This window comes from Muntiacus reevesi, chromosome 1 (assembly GCF_963930625.1).
Source record: "Muntiacus reevesi chromosome 1, mMunRee1.1, whole genome shotgun sequence".
Lineage (NCBI taxonomy): Eukaryota > Metazoa > Chordata > Mammalia > Artiodactyla > Cervidae > Muntiacus > Muntiacus reevesi.
The window spans coordinates 46012609-46029540 of NC_089249.1; the positions used below are offsets into that span (position 1 = coordinate 46012609).

The following is a 16932-nucleotide window of genomic DNA, read 5'->3' on the forward strand; positions in this document are numbered from 1 at the left end:
AAAAAATTTTAGTTTTTATGTCTATGATCCCTTTTTGTATATGGTGTAAGGATTGAAATTCATCTAGCTGCAATATGAATAGCTAACTGTTCAGCATATTTGTTGAAAAATTACACTTTGTCAAAAATCAATCATTCATATATGTGTTGATTATGTTAATACAACACTGTTTTCATTATGGCAGTTTTATAAAAAAAATCTTGAAATAGGCTAGTGTTAATCTTCCAACATATTCACCACTTCCAAATTTGTTATTTTAGACTCTTTGCATTTCTAAATAAAATTTAAAATCAATTTGTCAGTTTTTATGGAAAAATGCCCTCTAGGATATTGATTTTGGCTATACTGAATTTAGAATTCAAATTGTAAAGCACTGAAATCTTAATAATAAAGTCTTCTAACCCAAGAATTATTTAAATTAACCCAGTTATTTAAATCTTCTTTAATTTATTTCAAGAATATTGTGTAGTTTGGAGGACTTACACATTTTTGGTCAAATTTACTCAATATTTTGCATAATTTTGATACTACTACAAATGGAATTTACTTTCAAATTTTAACTTCTGATTTTTTTTGTTATGTGATTTTTGTATATTGATCATATATCCTGCAACCTTGCTTAACTCAATTATTAGTTCTAGTAGTATTTTGTAGATTTTATTATATGTCCTACACAGATGACAATGTCATCTGCCAAAAAAAAGGCTGTTTTACTTTCTTTTCAACATGAATGTTTTTTTATTTCTTTATCTTGCCTGATTGTCCTGGATAGTATCTCCAGTACCATGTTAAATAGAAATGAATAAAATTAACATTTTAGTCTTTTGATCTTAAGGAGAAAGCATTCAGTCTTTGAGTATTAAATATGATTTTAGCTGTAGGCTTTTCATGGGTGCCTTTTATACACCTAGTTCACTAAGTTTTTATTGGGAACGGGTGTTACATTTTGTGAAAGGCTTATTTACATCTATCAAGTTGATTGAATGATTTTTTTGTTAAGAGTCTTATATAATGAGTTATATAAAATTTTAATTTTGAATGTTAAACTATCCTTATATTTTTGGAATGAACCCTGCTTGGTCATGATATATTATTATTTTATATATTGCTAGATTTATTTGCTAATATTTTGCACATGTTTGTGAGAGATATTCATATGTAATTTTCCTTCCTTATAATGTCTTTTTCTGGTTTTGACATGAAGTTATATTGGCCTCATAGAACATGTTGGAAAGTAGTCACTACTCTTTGTTTTCTGGAAATGTTTGTTTAGAATTGGTATTATTTTTTTTTCCTTAAAATATTTGTTAGAATTTACCAGTGAAGTCAATGGGGCTTGGAATATTCATTGTGGAAAGATTTTTAGGAAGTTTAATGCATATATATATTGTCATACTGAGTGAAGTTAAGTCAGACACAAAAAGACAAATACATGATATCACTTATATGTGAACTCTAAAAAAACTGGTACAAATGAACTTCTTTACAAAACAGAAATAGAGTTCCAAATGTAGAAAACTAACTTATGGTTAGAAAGAGGAGGTGCAGGGAGAGATAAATTGGTAAATTTGTGTTGACATATACACACTACTATATATAGAACAGATAATAATGAGGACCTGCTGCATAGCACAGGGAACTCATCTCAATACTCTCCAATGACTTATATGAGAAAAGAATCGAAAAAAGAGTGGGCATATACATATGTGTGTGTATAACTGATTCACTTTGCTATACAGAAGAAATTAACATAACATTATAAATCTGTACTCCAATAAAACTTTTTAAAAAAGAAAAGAAGTTCAAGTGCTGTCTATGGATAATCTGCACAGAATTATTCATGAGACACCTTTGATTATGGAAATAATAAAAGTGACTATACAATCAAGCTTTAGTGATTTAACTATGTTTTGCCCATTTTACTTTGTTTTTTTTTTTAAATTCATTTCTAAGTGTTTTATTCTTATTTATTTATTTATTTTTGGCTGCGCTGGGTCTTCGTTGCTGTGTGTGGGCTTTCTCTGGTTGTGGCAAGAGGAGGCTACTCTGTTGTGATGCGCTGGCTTCTCATTATGGTGGCGTCTCTTGTTGTGGAGCACAGGCTTCAGTAGTTATGTCTCGTGGGCTCTCAAGCTCTGGCTCAGTAGTTGGGGTGCACAGGCTTCATTGCTCCGAGGCATGTGGTATCTTCCCTGACCAGGGATTGAACCTATGACCCCTGCATTGGCAAGCAGACTGTTAACCACTGGACCACCAGGGAAGTCCCTTACCTTAGTTTTTTTTTTACATAATTTCATCTCATAACAATTATTATTTTTGTTTCTAATGTAGTCATCCAAAACAGAGTGTAGAAATTTTGTGTTCAAAGACAACCATATTTGAGTTAATATTTCCCCTTTAATTTTTGTAAATCTGTAGTGAATATTTCTCAGTTTTCTTTGTTTCATGTCCCAAATGGAAGAAAACTTGAGAACAAAAAGGAACCTCTCTCTTTTAATTACTTCCCTTTTCTGGTTGACTCCACCTCCATTATGAAAGCCTTCTTTTGTGTGTGTGTGTGTGGAAGTGAAATGATTTTTAGAATTCTTAGTGGTCCTCTTCAAGGGGCCATTCCAAGGGAATACAAGAAGATTTAAGCATCATAAAACTTTGGAATGGACAAACTCAGAATGGTGCTACATGACAACTCTGGATCTGCTGGTAAAGCTTATCATTTGTTTTGTATACTCTCTCATGGAGTATAGTAATATTCTGACAGTCAGTGGATCTGATTTAATAATGATGGGCATTAGGAGGGTAAGTTATGGGAAAGAGCAAGAAGCCTATTAAGAAGTACCTGTATCTTCCATAGGTTCGAAATTTAAGGTATGAAATAAGGATTAGATTTGGCATCAACTCTGTAAAACCACTGAGGAACAACTATGTAAGGAACTAAAATTAACTGAATTGTATTGAGTTTAAAACGAATAGTTGTTAGAAAGGATAGAACAAGTAGGAATGCATATTGATGAAAAGTTGATTCTCTAGAGGGCATTTAGAATGACACCCCTGAGTGTTAAAATCTACCTCATGATTTATGTGGATGCATTAAATTCATTTAGCATTCTTACTTTTTTTTTTCAAGCTTTTAAACTTGAAAGCATACCACATGAAAGCATGGATAATAAGCGCACAGTTCTGTGTCGTAGCATTTTTACTTTAAAATTACTGTAGGATGAGAGTAAGAAGGAGAAGTGAGAGTGATAGAGCATTTCAGGCTATTTTTGGAGATAAGATCCAATGGCGTGTGTGTGCATGCTTGGTCGCTCAGTGATGTCCGATTCTTCGCGACCCCATGGACTGTAGCCCTCCAGGCTACTCTGTCCATGGGATTTTCCAGGCAGGAATACTGGAGTGGGTTGCCATTTCCTTCTCCAGGGGATCTTCCCGACCCAGGGATCGAACCCATGTCTTCTGCATTGGCAGGCGGATCATTTATAACTGTGTCAGTTGGGAAGCCCACAAGGTCCAATAGTGGGGACTTTCAAATATAATTTTTGTCAGTGTTTCCTCCAGTGTAGTATTCAATTAGAATTTAGCAGGCACTGTGCCAGGTACTGGTAAAGCTGATGAACATTATAGGTATAATTTATTTCCTCATGGAACTTTCCATTGAATAATGTGGATCAGGCAGGCTTGGAGATGAGAATATCAAGGGTTGAAAATTGTTCTGTGCCCAATGGGAGAAGTGCCCACTTCTAAGTTTCATCAACGCCTTTTCTGTTTTCCAGGTGCTAAGACTCTTGCCATTCCTTTTGCATCTCCAACCCTCTTCTAATCCCTCACTTCTAGGTTGCCTGTAACCATGGACATTTTCTTTTTTTTTTTTCATTTTAATTTTTTATTTTTCAGTGGGTTTTGTCATACATTGATATGAATCAGCCATAGAGCTACACGTATTCCCCATCCTGGTCCCCCATCCCACCTCCCTCTCCACCTGATTCCTCTGGGTCTTCCCAGCCCACCAGGCCCGAGCACTTGACTCATGCATCCCACCTGGGCTGGTGGTCTGTTTCACCACAGATAATATACATGCTGTTCTTTCGAAACATCCCACCCTCACCTTCTCCCACAGAGTTCAAAAGTCTGTTCTGTACTTCTGTGTCTCTTCTTCTGCCCTGCATATAGGGCCATCGTTACCATCTTTCTAAATTCCGTATATATGTGTTAGTATACTGTAATGTTCTTTATCTTTCTGGCTTACTTCACTCTGTATAATGGGCTCCAGTTTCATTCATCTCATTAGAACTGATTCAAATGAATTCTTTTTAACGGCTGAGTAATATTCCATGGTGTATATGTACCACAGCTTCCTTATCCATTCATCTGCTGATGGGCATCTAGGTTGCTTCCATGAACCATGGACATTTTCAAAGCTACTTCACTGTTCCTGTATGATCCTGGATATGAATTTTTCCTGCCTGCCTGCCTTGCCATTTAGGAGGAGGGTTTTCTGCCTTGGTTTGACTTTCTTTGTTAATTTCAAACCTCTGAAACCACCTGCCTGCTCTAAAGCCTATTTGGTTGGAAAGACTATACTTTTGCCTTCTTTTTTTTCTTTCCATAGGCTTTAAAAGGTGTTCTGTTCACTTCGGTTCCTTCACTCTTGCTGTGGTCTCAGTTCTCTGTGCCTGTTTGGTCAACAATGCTCTTGGTGAGTACTTTGTCAAATTTACTCACAATCTTTGCCCACTGTGATGAGAATCACTGACAAGCAAATCATTCTCCTGAAGGCTAAATAGCATCTAAAAGCAAGCTTCATGGTGTTTTGAAGGATCAGGATATTAAAAGCACAAAATGAGTACCTAATGATGTGACCCCGCTGGCCCAAAATGTTAGTATAGTTTTTTTTTTTTTTTAAATAAATGCTTACTGGAAAAATGCATATTCCTTAAAGATCTGAAGTAATGTCTAACTAAAAGGTAGGGAACAATATAGAGGAGGAGAAATGTCAGAACTGGTAGGATGAGGGAATTTTAGGAACATTTTGAAAATTCAAATGCCAAAATTTATCTTAAAATGTGTTCAGGGAAGCCAGGTATATATCAGGAACCACAGATTCCTATGTTAGCTAAAATAATCACAAGGCAGTAGTTAAGACCCTTGGGAGGAGTAAGGGAGAGGGGATTTTTTTATGGTAGAAGACAATAGGAAAATATCTCCATTTCAATTTCCATTTGGGTAGCTACGTTCAGTTAGATTTCAACTAGCATTTTAAGAATTTATGGTATTTCCGTATGTAAAATAGATGACCAGTGCAAGTTAGATGCATGAAGCAGGGCACTCAAACTCGGTGCTCGGGGACAACCCAGAGGGATGGGTTGGGGAGGGAGGTGGGAGGGGGTTTCAGGATGGGGGACACATGTACACCCGTGGCTGATTCATATCGATGTATAGCAAAAATGACCACAATAGTGTAAAGTAATTAGCCTCCAATTAAAATTTAAAAATTAATTAAAAAAAGAATTCATGACCTTTTGCATATGTGTGTGAAATAGGTACTGAATTCCCAATAATCAGTCTTTCGTTTTCACTACTAGCCTTCTTTCCACTGATCTTAGGATTCTGGAGAAACTTACATAGCTTATCCCTATAAAATTTTGTAATATTTTAATAGTATACTATCCGTAGGTTTATATACATTGAGGTTATAAAGAATCTCAGCCATAAAATAAAGACACCATATAGTATTGAATTACCCAGATTTACTGTTTCTGTGTCATGGCTTCCTTTGAAGCCTGTGACACTGCTGTTTGCTTTTGAATTCCTATGAAATGACAGTCTCCTACTGTACCATAGATAGGTTCAGAAATGCTTCTCAAAGCTGGGTTTGAAAAATAAATAAGTAATCTAAGGAGTAATCATTCTACTTGCTTTGGGATCTTGACCAATTGCTACCTTTACCTGTTGTTCCAGGGGGAACAGACAAGGAGCTGAGGCTGGTGGCTGGTACAACCAAGTGTTCTGGGAGAGTGGAGGTGAAAGTCCAGGAAGAGTGGGGAACTGTGTGTAACAATGGCTGGGACTTGGCTGCCGTCTCCGTGGTTTGTAAGCAGCTGGGATGTCCAACTGTCATCAAAGCCACAGGATGGACCAATTCCAGTGCAGGCACTGGGCGCATTTGGATGGATCATGTGTCTTGTCGAGGCAATGAATCAGCTCTCTGGGACTGCAAACATGAGGGGTGGGGAAAGCATAACTGTACTCACCAACAGGATGTAGGAGTCACCTGCTCAGGTAAGACTTGTGTAAGTCAAACCTTGACATGAATGCTTGGTGGGAAAAAAATCTTATAGATGGGTTAAAAATGAAAAGGCCAGTTTTCTGTAAGTAATCTAGGTATAAAATAATCCAGGTATGAAAAGGACCCAATTCATTGTTAAAGACCAGAAAATGTATGACAAGACCCATATTAAGAAAAATCAAAAGAGATTCTGAATACTACAGTCAATGAGGAAGTGATTAGCTTCAATTTTATATTAAGTAATCCTACTGTAACATTCTGTGCTCAGTTGCTTAATCATGTCTGACTCTTTGTGACCCCATTGACTGCAGCCTGCCAGGCTCCTCTGTCCATGGAATTTTCTAGGAAAGAATACGGGAGTGGGTTGCCATTTCCTAAATCATATCTAACTTGACTCCTTGTTCCCTTTCCCCATAAAATGCTGCTTTCATATATTGGCTCATAAAACATGACCCTTTTGCCCATTAACTGATAATCAATTTACCAAGTCAAGAAGTAAATACTCCTAGCACTAATCTGTTTTGTTGGAGGAAGGATATTTTGCAAAGTAGAATTGCTTTTTCCACTGTGAAATGCTATTCATTTCATTTACATGGTAGTTTTAATTTATAAAATATTTCATAAGTTTCATCTCACTTGCTATTATGATAGCTCAGACATTTCTGCAGACAAAACCCAAGGTCATGTTTCTGACCCAGTTCGGATTCCTGGGCTTCCAATTTATCTTTGCTCATGTCATTGAAATTTAGGCAATCTTCTCACCACCCAGCTTTTCTGTTAGAGACCATCTCCTCCATAGGACTGATCTCAGAAAGGATTAATCTCTATCCAGGCTTCTCTGGTGGCTTAGTGGTAAAGAAGCTGCCTGCCAATGCAAGAGACATGGATTTGATCCCTCGGGAAGTTCCCCTGGAGAAAGAAATGGCAACCCACTACAGTATTCTTGCCTGGGAAATTCCATGGACAGAGAAGTCTAACGGGCTACAGTCCATGGGGTCACAAAGAGTCAGACACAACCTAGTGACTGAACAACAACAACAATCTTGACCCAGGCGCTGTGGTGTCATGGGAGTAACTAGTTTCTAGAAAACTCCTCAACTACTCCTTAATGCTATTATTTTGAGTAAGTTGTAAATCTTTCTAAACTTCAGCTTCTGAGTAGTCAGTAATATAACACATGTAAAGCTACTGGTACACTGACAGGTAGGTCATAGGTGCTAAAAATTAGCATTAGTTTCCTCATGGCTCACACTCATTTCTCTTTCTTCTTCCTTCTCTTTCTCTGTTCTCCTCCTCTTCCTTCCTTTTCTTTCTTTTATTGTTGTCTTTCATTGTTAATCATTTTGCAGGGAAAGATAAGAAATAATAATTGTAAAAGCTACATCAAGCGTCTACAGTGAAGTTAAAAATCATAATAAGTCTTGCCAAGATCTTTCTATAATTATTGCTGTTGATGGTGTTGACTATTTAAGCTAAGACCTCAGTGTAGTGCTTTAACCTCCTGTGTTGTTTTTCATATCTTTGCATAAGGATCCTTTATGTAAAGATGATGTCAGTCAAATTTAGTTTTTGAACTTTGTACACCTAAAGCTTCAACTGATGCATAATAATAGAAAGGGATGAGTAGTCAGGGACTCATGAGTTTCATGAGATTTCCAAGTTCATATTTTTAAGGTTTTAGAGTCCATATTTCTGAGATTCTCCACCGTAATCAATGCTCAATTCTCAGAGCATCTGCTTCTTGGAAATTCTATTATGATCACCTGCATAATAGTAAAGAGGGTAGACTTTGATACTAGACTGTTTTTTTTTTTTTCTTTATATTCTCCTTCTACTATTTTCTTTCTTTCTACATAGACAAGTTTACTATGTCTTAGTAATAGAGGGAAACAAAACACAAAGTAAATTTTAATCCATGAAAGAGTTTTTTTTGGGGGGTCAGTTGATACAGATGAAAGTCCAAATCATTTGTTATTTTTCAAAGATTAAAATCTTTCAATATGTCAACTGGAGCAGCATCCACAACGGGGCATTGTTTTTAAGGAGAGCAGCAAGTCTCAAGAGACCTGAGGAATACTATTCTCTAAGATCACTTCAGAATAAATATCACTTCTGAATTCTGGCCTTTTCTCTTCTCTAGATGGATCTGATTTGGAGATGAGGCTGATGAACGGAGGAAACCGGTGCTCAGGAAGAATAGAGATCAAATTCCAGGGCCAGTGGGGAACAGTGTGTGATGATAACTTCAATTTGGATCACGCTTCTGTGGTTTGTAAACAGCTTGGATGTGGAAGTGCTATCAGTTTCTCTGGCTCAGCTAATTTTGGAGAAGGATCTGGGCCAATCTGGTTTGATGATCTGGTATGCCATGGAAATGAGTCAGCTCTCTGGAACTGCAGACACGAAGGATGGGGAAAGCACAACTGTGATCACGCTGAAGATGCTGGAGTGATTTGCTTAGGTAAGGACTGCTCTGGGTTTGTTCCGTTCTCTCTGAGAGGACAAAAATGGGGGTAAAAGTCTCAAAGGCTTGAACTCTTAAAAACATAATGAAGTGTGCTTCTTTTTTTTCTCTTACTATTAAAAAAAATTTTTTTTATTGCAGTATAGTTGCTTTACAATGCTGTGTTATTTTCTCCTGTACAACATACAGATGGCCAAGAAGTACATGAAAAGATGCTCAATATCACTAATTATTAGAGAAATGCAAATGAAAACTACAATGAGGAAAGTCTTCTTTTATTGCCTCATTATTAGCAATTTCAGGATGCAGTTCTGATACTTGTGGGGTTTTTGTTGTTGTTGTTGTTGTTGTTATTGTTCAGTCACTTTGTTGTGTCCGACACTTTTTTGTGTGTGTGTGTCCGACTCTTTTGTACCTCCATGGACTGTAGCCCACCAGTCTCCTCTGCCTATGGAATTCTTCAGGCAAGAATACTGGAGTGGGTTGCCATTTCCATCTCCAGGGGATCTTCAAACTCAGAGATGGAACCTGAGTCTCCTGAAAATTCTTTATCACTGAGCCATGGGGAAGCCCGTGAAGAATTTTTTTTTTTTTTTTTTTTTTTTACCATTCACTGAAATTAGGATAAATAGTTTAGGGAGGAAGGATGAGCCAAGAAATTGAGATCCAAGTTATCAGGATAGAAGAAAGTATTCAGAGAATAGTCTACTCCCTCACCCCTCCAAAAAAAAAAAAAAAAAAAAAAAAAGAAAGGAAAAGAAACCAGGTTAACTAGCAAATGTTACTTTCTGGATGTTTTAGAAGAAAGTCACCCCTATTATTATCCTCTACCTATAAAAGCCTCCTCTTTAGCCACATTGACCCACCTTTTCCCAAACTATTAATTCAAATTCATAGAATCAAATGATTAAAAAAACCGGTTGTCTATTAAAACCTCATTTACGCTAATACTACACCGTGAGCAGGAATTGTGTCTATCTAGGGACTTTCACGTTCCATCTTGATTAAGATCTAGAACATGGCTTTGTGTGTACAAAAATGTCACTCTCCTTTCTTCAATTGAATGCCTCGTTTGAAGACCTAGTGAGTCTTGAACCCCAGGGGATATTTATGAAATAATAACCAAGGTAAAAATGTTCTTGTATTCACCAGTTTTTTTTTTTTCAAATGAAGAAAATTCAATTCAAACTAGCTTTAAAATAAGGAAATACTGACTCAGAAAACTGGGAAATCCAGGAGGTACAGTTGGCTCCATCCATGACTAGATTCAGCACTTAAACAATATCATCAAGGTTCTGGCTCTTTTTTTATTTCTTGGATTTCTTTCTTTTTCTTTTTTTTTTTAAACCACACTGTGTATCTTGTGGGGATCTTAGTTCTCTGACCAAGGATAAAACCTAGGTCCCGTGCAGTGGAAGCTCACATTCCTAACCACTGAACTACCAGGGAATTCCCAAGTTGGCTTTTTTCTTGTTGAACAATGTGATCATGTACAGTCTGAACCACAAAGAATGGGATTCCTACAGAAAAGATGGGTTCTGTTAGCTGAAGAAAGTGAAAGGGCTTTGGGGTAGAGAAAATACAGTATGTACCTTCCGGTTTCCTTTGCTTAGGTCTCCAATCAGCATGTTTCTTCTCAGTGTGTTTGATACGTGCTGGGGAATCACAATAAATTGCACTGTGACAAAAAACAAAACAAACAAAAAAAAACAACAAAAACTAAAAGTGCCAGAGGAACAACCCAATTTATTTATTATAGGATATTACTCAGAATCAAGTGCTAGTCTTTGAGGAGTGTTGATTGGGGGAAAGTGAAAGGAGTAGTGATGAAGTCCCTTCTCTCTTTGTGTTGTTTTTATGTTATTTTATTTTATTTTTTTGCATTACTTTTAAACTATGGACATGGTCAGAAAGGGGTCAGGCATGGTGATACAAACCAAATAGTCTGGGTAGGTAATGCAATCAGAACCATAAGTGAGTGTTAAGTATTGCAGCAAATATATATATATATATATATAAGCACCTAGGCATCTGCAAGTATATATTTAAAAGGGAAAAAAAAAGCAATTCCAACAAAAACATCTATGGTGTTTAAACAAGCAGATCTCTAGATAAATTTCAGTTCCTTGGCCTCCTGTTAGAAACTCTTCCTGTAACGCATGCTCTCCACAGTGAAAAGTCCTGTCTTCTTTTTTCTTAATTGATTCATCTTTTCTGTTATGATTTATTATAGGATACTGAATATAGTTCTCTGTGCTATACAATAAGACCTTGCTACTTATCCATTTGATATAAAGTGGTTTGCATCTGCTAATCCTAAACTCCTAATTCATAAAAAATCCTATCTTCTTGTTTTTAAATTGGAGTATAATTGTTTTACAATCTTGTGCTAGTTTCTGCTGCACAACAAAGTGAATCAACTGTATGTATATATATATATATCCCCTCCCTCTTCAGCCTCCCTCCCACTCTCATCTTCATCCCAGCCCTCCAGGTCATCAGAGAGCACTGATTTGAGCTCCTGTGCTGTACCCAAGGTTCCCACTAACACTGTTCTTGCCTGATCTGCTCCTACTTCCATCGCTAATGATTTTCAGTGGGAACATATCATTATACTCTCTGTCTCTGCTTATGTTCCCCCCCACCCCTTTTCCTTATCTCATCTCAGGTAGAGCTGTTTGGAGCATCCTCATGCCTGTTTCTTTATCACTGACTGGTTTTGTTTCCCTCTTACAGAGGGAGCTGACTTGAGCCTGAGACTGGTGGATGGAGTCACCAAGTGTTCAGGAAGATTAGAAGTGAGATTCAAAGGAGAATGGGGGACAGTGTGTGATGACGGCTGGGACAGCGATGATGCTGCTGTAGCGTGTCAGCAATTGGGATGTCCGACTGCTGTCACTGCCATCGGTAGAGTCAATGCCAGTGAGGGAACTGGAAACATTTGGCTTGACAGTGTTTCCTGCCAAGGACATGAATCTGCTATCTGGCAGTGCAGACATCACGAATGGGGAAAGCATTACTGCAATCATAATGAAGATGCTGGTGTGACCTGTTCTGGTAAGTTAAAACAAGAAAAACAGAGAAGGAAGGGTCTGTGTTCTTTAGGAGTAGGCATAGGTGTTAAAGGTGAGAGAGAGAGAACTAGTTAATGATTTCCTTGCTGGGAATTCTTTTCAGGTATGAGGAATCTTTAACACATTCTTTTTTCGACTAGTTTGGAGGGTTGTCTGTGTTTTATAAAAATTATTTCAACTGCTATTAGGGACCACACTTCAAATTATAAATCTACAAGTTTTGAAACTATAGCCCCATTTCTAACCAAATTCATGGTCTGTGCTGCTCTTCTTTTTTTTTTTTTTTTAATTTTTTTTTAAAATTAGTTGGAGGCTAATTACTTCACAACATTTCAGTGGGTTTTGTCATACATTGACACAAATCAGCCATAGAGTTACACGTATTCCCCATCCCGATCCCCCCTCCCACCTCCCTCTCCACCCGACTCCGCTGGGTCCTCCCAGGGCACCAGGCCCGAGCACTTGTCTCATGCATCCCACCTGGGCTGGTGATCTGTTTCACCATAGATAATATACATGCTGTTCTTTCAAAACATCCCACCCTCCCCTTCTCCCACAGAGTTCAAAAGTCTGTTCTGTACTTCTGTGTCTCTTTTTCTGTTTGGCATATAGGGTTATCGTTACCATCTTTCTAAATTCCATATATATGTGTTAGTATGCTGTAATGTTCTTTATCTTTCTGGCTTACTTCACTCTGTATAATGGGCTCCAGTTTCATCCATCTCATTAAAACTGGTTCAAATGAATTCTTTTTAATGGCTGAGTAATATTCCATGGTGTATATGTACCACAGCTTCCTTATTCATTCATATGCTGATGGGCATCTAAGTTGCTTCCATGTCCTGGCTATTATAAACAGTGCTGCAATGAACATTGGGGTGTACGTGTCTCTTTCAGATCTGGTTTTCTCAGTGTGTATACCCAGAAGTGGTATTGCTGGGTCATATGGCAGTTCTATTTCCAGTTTTTTAAGAAATCTCCACACTGTTTTCCATAGTGGCTGTACTAGTTTGCATTCCCACCAACAGTGTAAGAGGGTTCCCTTTTCTCCACACCCTCTCCAGCATTTATTGTTTGTAGAATTTTGGATAGTGTGCTGCTCTTCTAAAAGCCAGGAAGTAGGTAAGCCATAATTTCTAGTGTCTCAGTATCTGAGAAGGAACAAGATTGAAAAAAATACCCTATAGTAGCTAACCTCCATATGTAGCCATGGCCTAAGTTTATGTTTCTTTTGCAGATGGATCAGATCTCGAACTGAGACTCAAAGGTGGAGGTAGCCGCTGTGCTGGGACAGTGGAGGTGGAAATTCAGAAACTGGTAGGGAAAGTGTGTGACAGAGGCTGGGGACTGAAAGAAGCTGATGTGGTTTGCAAGCAGCTGGGATGTGGATCTGCACTCAAAACATCCTATCAAGTTTATTCCAAAATTCAGGCAACAAACACATTGCTGTTTTTAAGCCACTGCAATGGAAATGAAACTTCCATCTGGGACTGCAAGAACTGGCAATGGGGTGGGCTTAGTTGTGAACACTATGATGAAGCCAAAGTTACTTGCTCAGGTAAGACTTTCAATCAACCTGTAAAGAAGTTGCATTCCAATTTCATTCTTTTACATAGAACTGCCCAGTTTTCCCAGCACTATTTATCTAAGAGACTATCTTTTCTCCATTGTATATTCTTGTCTCCTTTGTGATAGATTAGTTGGCCATAAATGTGTGGGTTTATTTCTAGGCTTTCTATCCTCTTCCATTAATCTCTGTGTCTGCTTTTGTCTCAGTTCCATGCTGTTTTGATGACTGTTGCTTTGTAGTATAGTCTGAAGTTAGACAGCCCAATTCTTCCAGCTCTATTCTTCTTTCTCAAGCTTGTTTTGGCTATTTGGGATCTGTTGTGCTTCCATACAAATTTAAAATTTATTGCTTAATTCTGTAAAAAATGCCATCAGTAATTTGATGGGGATTGCATTGAATCTGTAGATTGCCTTGGGAGTATGGTCATTTTAACCATATTGAACTGAATTGATTCTTCCAGTCTAAGAACAAAGTATATCTTTCCATCTATTTGAGTCATCTTCAATTTCTTTCATCAGTGTCATAGTTTTCAGAGTACAGGGCTCTTGCCTCCTTAGGTAGGTTTATTACTAGGCATGTTATTCCATTTGTATGTATGTATGTATGTACATGCTCAGTTATTCAGTCATGTCTGATTCTTTGTGGCCCCATGGACTGTAACCTGCCAGGCCCCTATGTCCATGGAATTTTCCAGGCAAGAATACTGTAGTGGGTTGCCATTCTCTACTCTAGGGGATCTTCCTGATCCAAGATCAAAATTGTGCCTCTTGTGTATCCTGCATTGGCAGGTGGATTCTTTTTGACTAGCGCCACCTGGGAAGCCCTTTTGATGTGATGATAAATGGAACTGTTTCCTTAATTTCTCTTTCTGATAGCTCATTGTTAGTGTATAGAAAGGCAACAGATTTCTGTATATTCATTCTGTATCCTGCAACTTTACCAAATTCACTGACAAACTCTAGTAACTTTTTGGTAGTGACTTTAGGATTTTCTATGCACAGTGTCATCTCGACTGCAAAGAGTGACAGCATTACTTCTTCCTTTTCAGTTTGGATTCCTTCTATTTCTTCCCCTTGTCTAAATTGCTGTGGACAGAACTTTAGATACTATGTCAAATAAAAATGGCAAGAGTGGGCATCCTTGCCTTGTTCCTGATCTTAGAGAAAATGCATTCAGCTTTTTCACTATTGCATATGATATCAGGTAAATAGCCTATATACACAATCTATAAAGATATTATAAAATCTATATAAACAATAGACTGGGAAAGACTAGAAATCTCTTCAAGAAAACTAGAGATACCAATGGAATATTTCTTTCAAAGATGGGCACAATAAAGACAGAAATGGTATAGACCTAACAGAAGCAGAAGATATTAAAAAGAGGTGGCAAGAATACACAGAAAAACTATACAAAAAAGATCTTCATGATCCAGTTAACCCTGATGGTGTGATCGCTCACCTAGAGCCAAACATCCTGGAAAGTGAAGTCAACTGGGCCTTAGGAAGCACCACTACAAACAAAGCTAGTGAAGGTGATAGAATTCCAGTTGAGCTCTTTCAAATCCTAAAAGATGAGGCTGTGAAAGTGGTGCACTCAATATTCCAGCAAATTTGGAAAACTCAACAGGGGCCACAGGACTGGAAAAAGTTCAGTTTTCATTCCAATTCCAAAGAAGGGCAATGCTAAGGAATGTTCAAACTACCACACAATTGCACTCATCTCACACACTAGCAAAGCAATGCTCAAAATTCTCCAAGCCAGGCTTTAACAGTATATGAACCACAAACTTGCAGATGTTCAAGCTGATTTAAAAAAGGTAGAGGAACCAGAGATCAAATTGCCAACATCTGTTGGATCATAGAAAAAGCAAGAGAATTCCAGAAAAATATCTACTTCTGCCTTATTGATTATGCCAAAGCCTTTGACTGTGTGGATCACAACAAACAGTGGAAAATTCTTCAAGAGATGGGATTACTAGGCCATCTTACCTGCCTCCTGAGAAATCTGTATGCAGGTTGAGAAGCAACAGTTAGAGCTGGACATGGAACAACAGACTGGTTCCGAATAGGGAAAGGAGTACATCAAGGCTGTACATTGTTACCCTGCTTATTTAACTTATATGCAGAGTACATTATGCAAAATGTTGGGCTGGATGAAGCACAAGCTGGAATCAAGATTGCTGGGAGAAATATCAATAACCTCAGATATGCAGATGATGCCACCCTTATGGCAGAAAGTGAAGAGAAACTAAAGAACCTTTTGATGAAAGAGGAGACTGAAAAGGCTGGCTTAAAACTCAACATTCAAAAAACCAAGATCATGACCTTTGGTCCCATCACTTCATGGCAAATAGATGGAGAAACAATGGAAAATGTGAGAGACTTTCATTTCTTGGGCTCCAAAATCATTGCAGATGGTGACTGCAGCCATGAAATTAAAAGACACTTGCTCCTTGGAAGAAAAGTTATGACCAAACTAGACAGCATATTAAAAAGCAGAGACATTACTTTGCCAACAAAGGTCCGTCTAGTCAAGGCTATGGTTTTTCCAGCAGTCGTGTATGGATGTGAGAGTTGGACTATAAAGAAAGCTGAGCACTGAAGAATTGATGCTTTTCAACTGTGGTGTTGGGAGAAGACTCTTGAGAGTCCCTTGGACTGCAAGGAGATCCAACCAGTTCATCCTAAAGCAAATCAGTCCTAAATATTCATTGGAAGGACTGATGCTGAAGCTGAAACTCCAATATTTTGGCCACCTGATGCAAAGAACTGACTCATTTGAAAAGACCCTGATGCTGGGAAAGATTGAAGGCAGGAGGAGAAGAGGATGACAGAAGATGAGCTGGTTGGATGGCATCACCAACTGAATGGACATGAGTTTGAGCAAGCTCCAGGAGTTGGTGATGGACAGGGAAACTTGATGTGTTGCAGTCTATGGGCTTGCAAAGTGTCAGACATGACTGAGTGGCTAAGCTGAATTGAACTGAGATTGCCTATCTGCACTTCACTAGTTCTTATTCTGGGGTTTTGTTTTGTTCCTTGTTTGGAACATGTTCCTCTGTTGCCTCATTTTGCCTGATTAGCTGTTTTCAGTTCTATGTAGCTGGTAGGTTGGTGACATTTCCCAACTTTGGAGAAATTGCCTTCTATGGGAAATGTTCTATGCTCCCAGCAGCATACTCCCCTCTGGTTACCATAGCTATATGCTCTAGTTTGCCCCATACGCTGACAGCACAAGTTCTTCTATTGTGGTTGGCTGACTACTGTCAGTGGTCTGGTAGGTATGACTGGTCCCTAGTCTGGTTGTTTGCTAGACCCTGCCTTGTGCAAAAGCTGCCAGTCACTGCTTTGTGGGACTGGGTCATCGGGTAGCTGGTTGCAGAGACCAGGGGTGTCTCAGAGTTAGTGCTGTTCTACTTGTGGTTTGAACCAGGTTCTACAGTGAGTGTGGGGGAGTCAGTTTCCCCAGATCTAGTGAAAGCCTGCTGGTGAGCAGAGTTGGTTCCTGGGGCAGCTGGCAGAGAGGTCCAACATGTCTC

General features: G+C 38.3%; 1 protein-coding gene across 1 annotated transcript in view; it reads left to right on the top strand.

Annotated features, from left to right (window-relative positions):
- The first annotated feature begins 2565 nt into the window (after window positions 1–2565).
- LOC136172494 (scavenger receptor cysteine-rich type 1 protein M130) overlaps window positions 2566–16932 on the top strand; it is a 35125-nt gene continuing 20758 nt past the window's right edge. The window contains exons 1-6 of the mRNA XM_065941952.1: window positions 2566–2700; window positions 4607–4693; window positions 5956–6276; window positions 8424–8744; window positions 11484–11804; window positions 13059–13379. Coding sequence (XP_065798024.1) covers window positions 2655–2700; window positions 4607–4693; window positions 5956–6276; window positions 8424–8744; window positions 11484–11804; window positions 13059–13379 — 1417 coding nt within the window. The 5' untranslated portion in view covers window positions 2566–2654. The remainder of the gene's footprint in view (window positions 2701–4606; window positions 4694–5955; window positions 6277–8423; window positions 8745–11483; window positions 11805–13058; window positions 13380–16932) is intronic.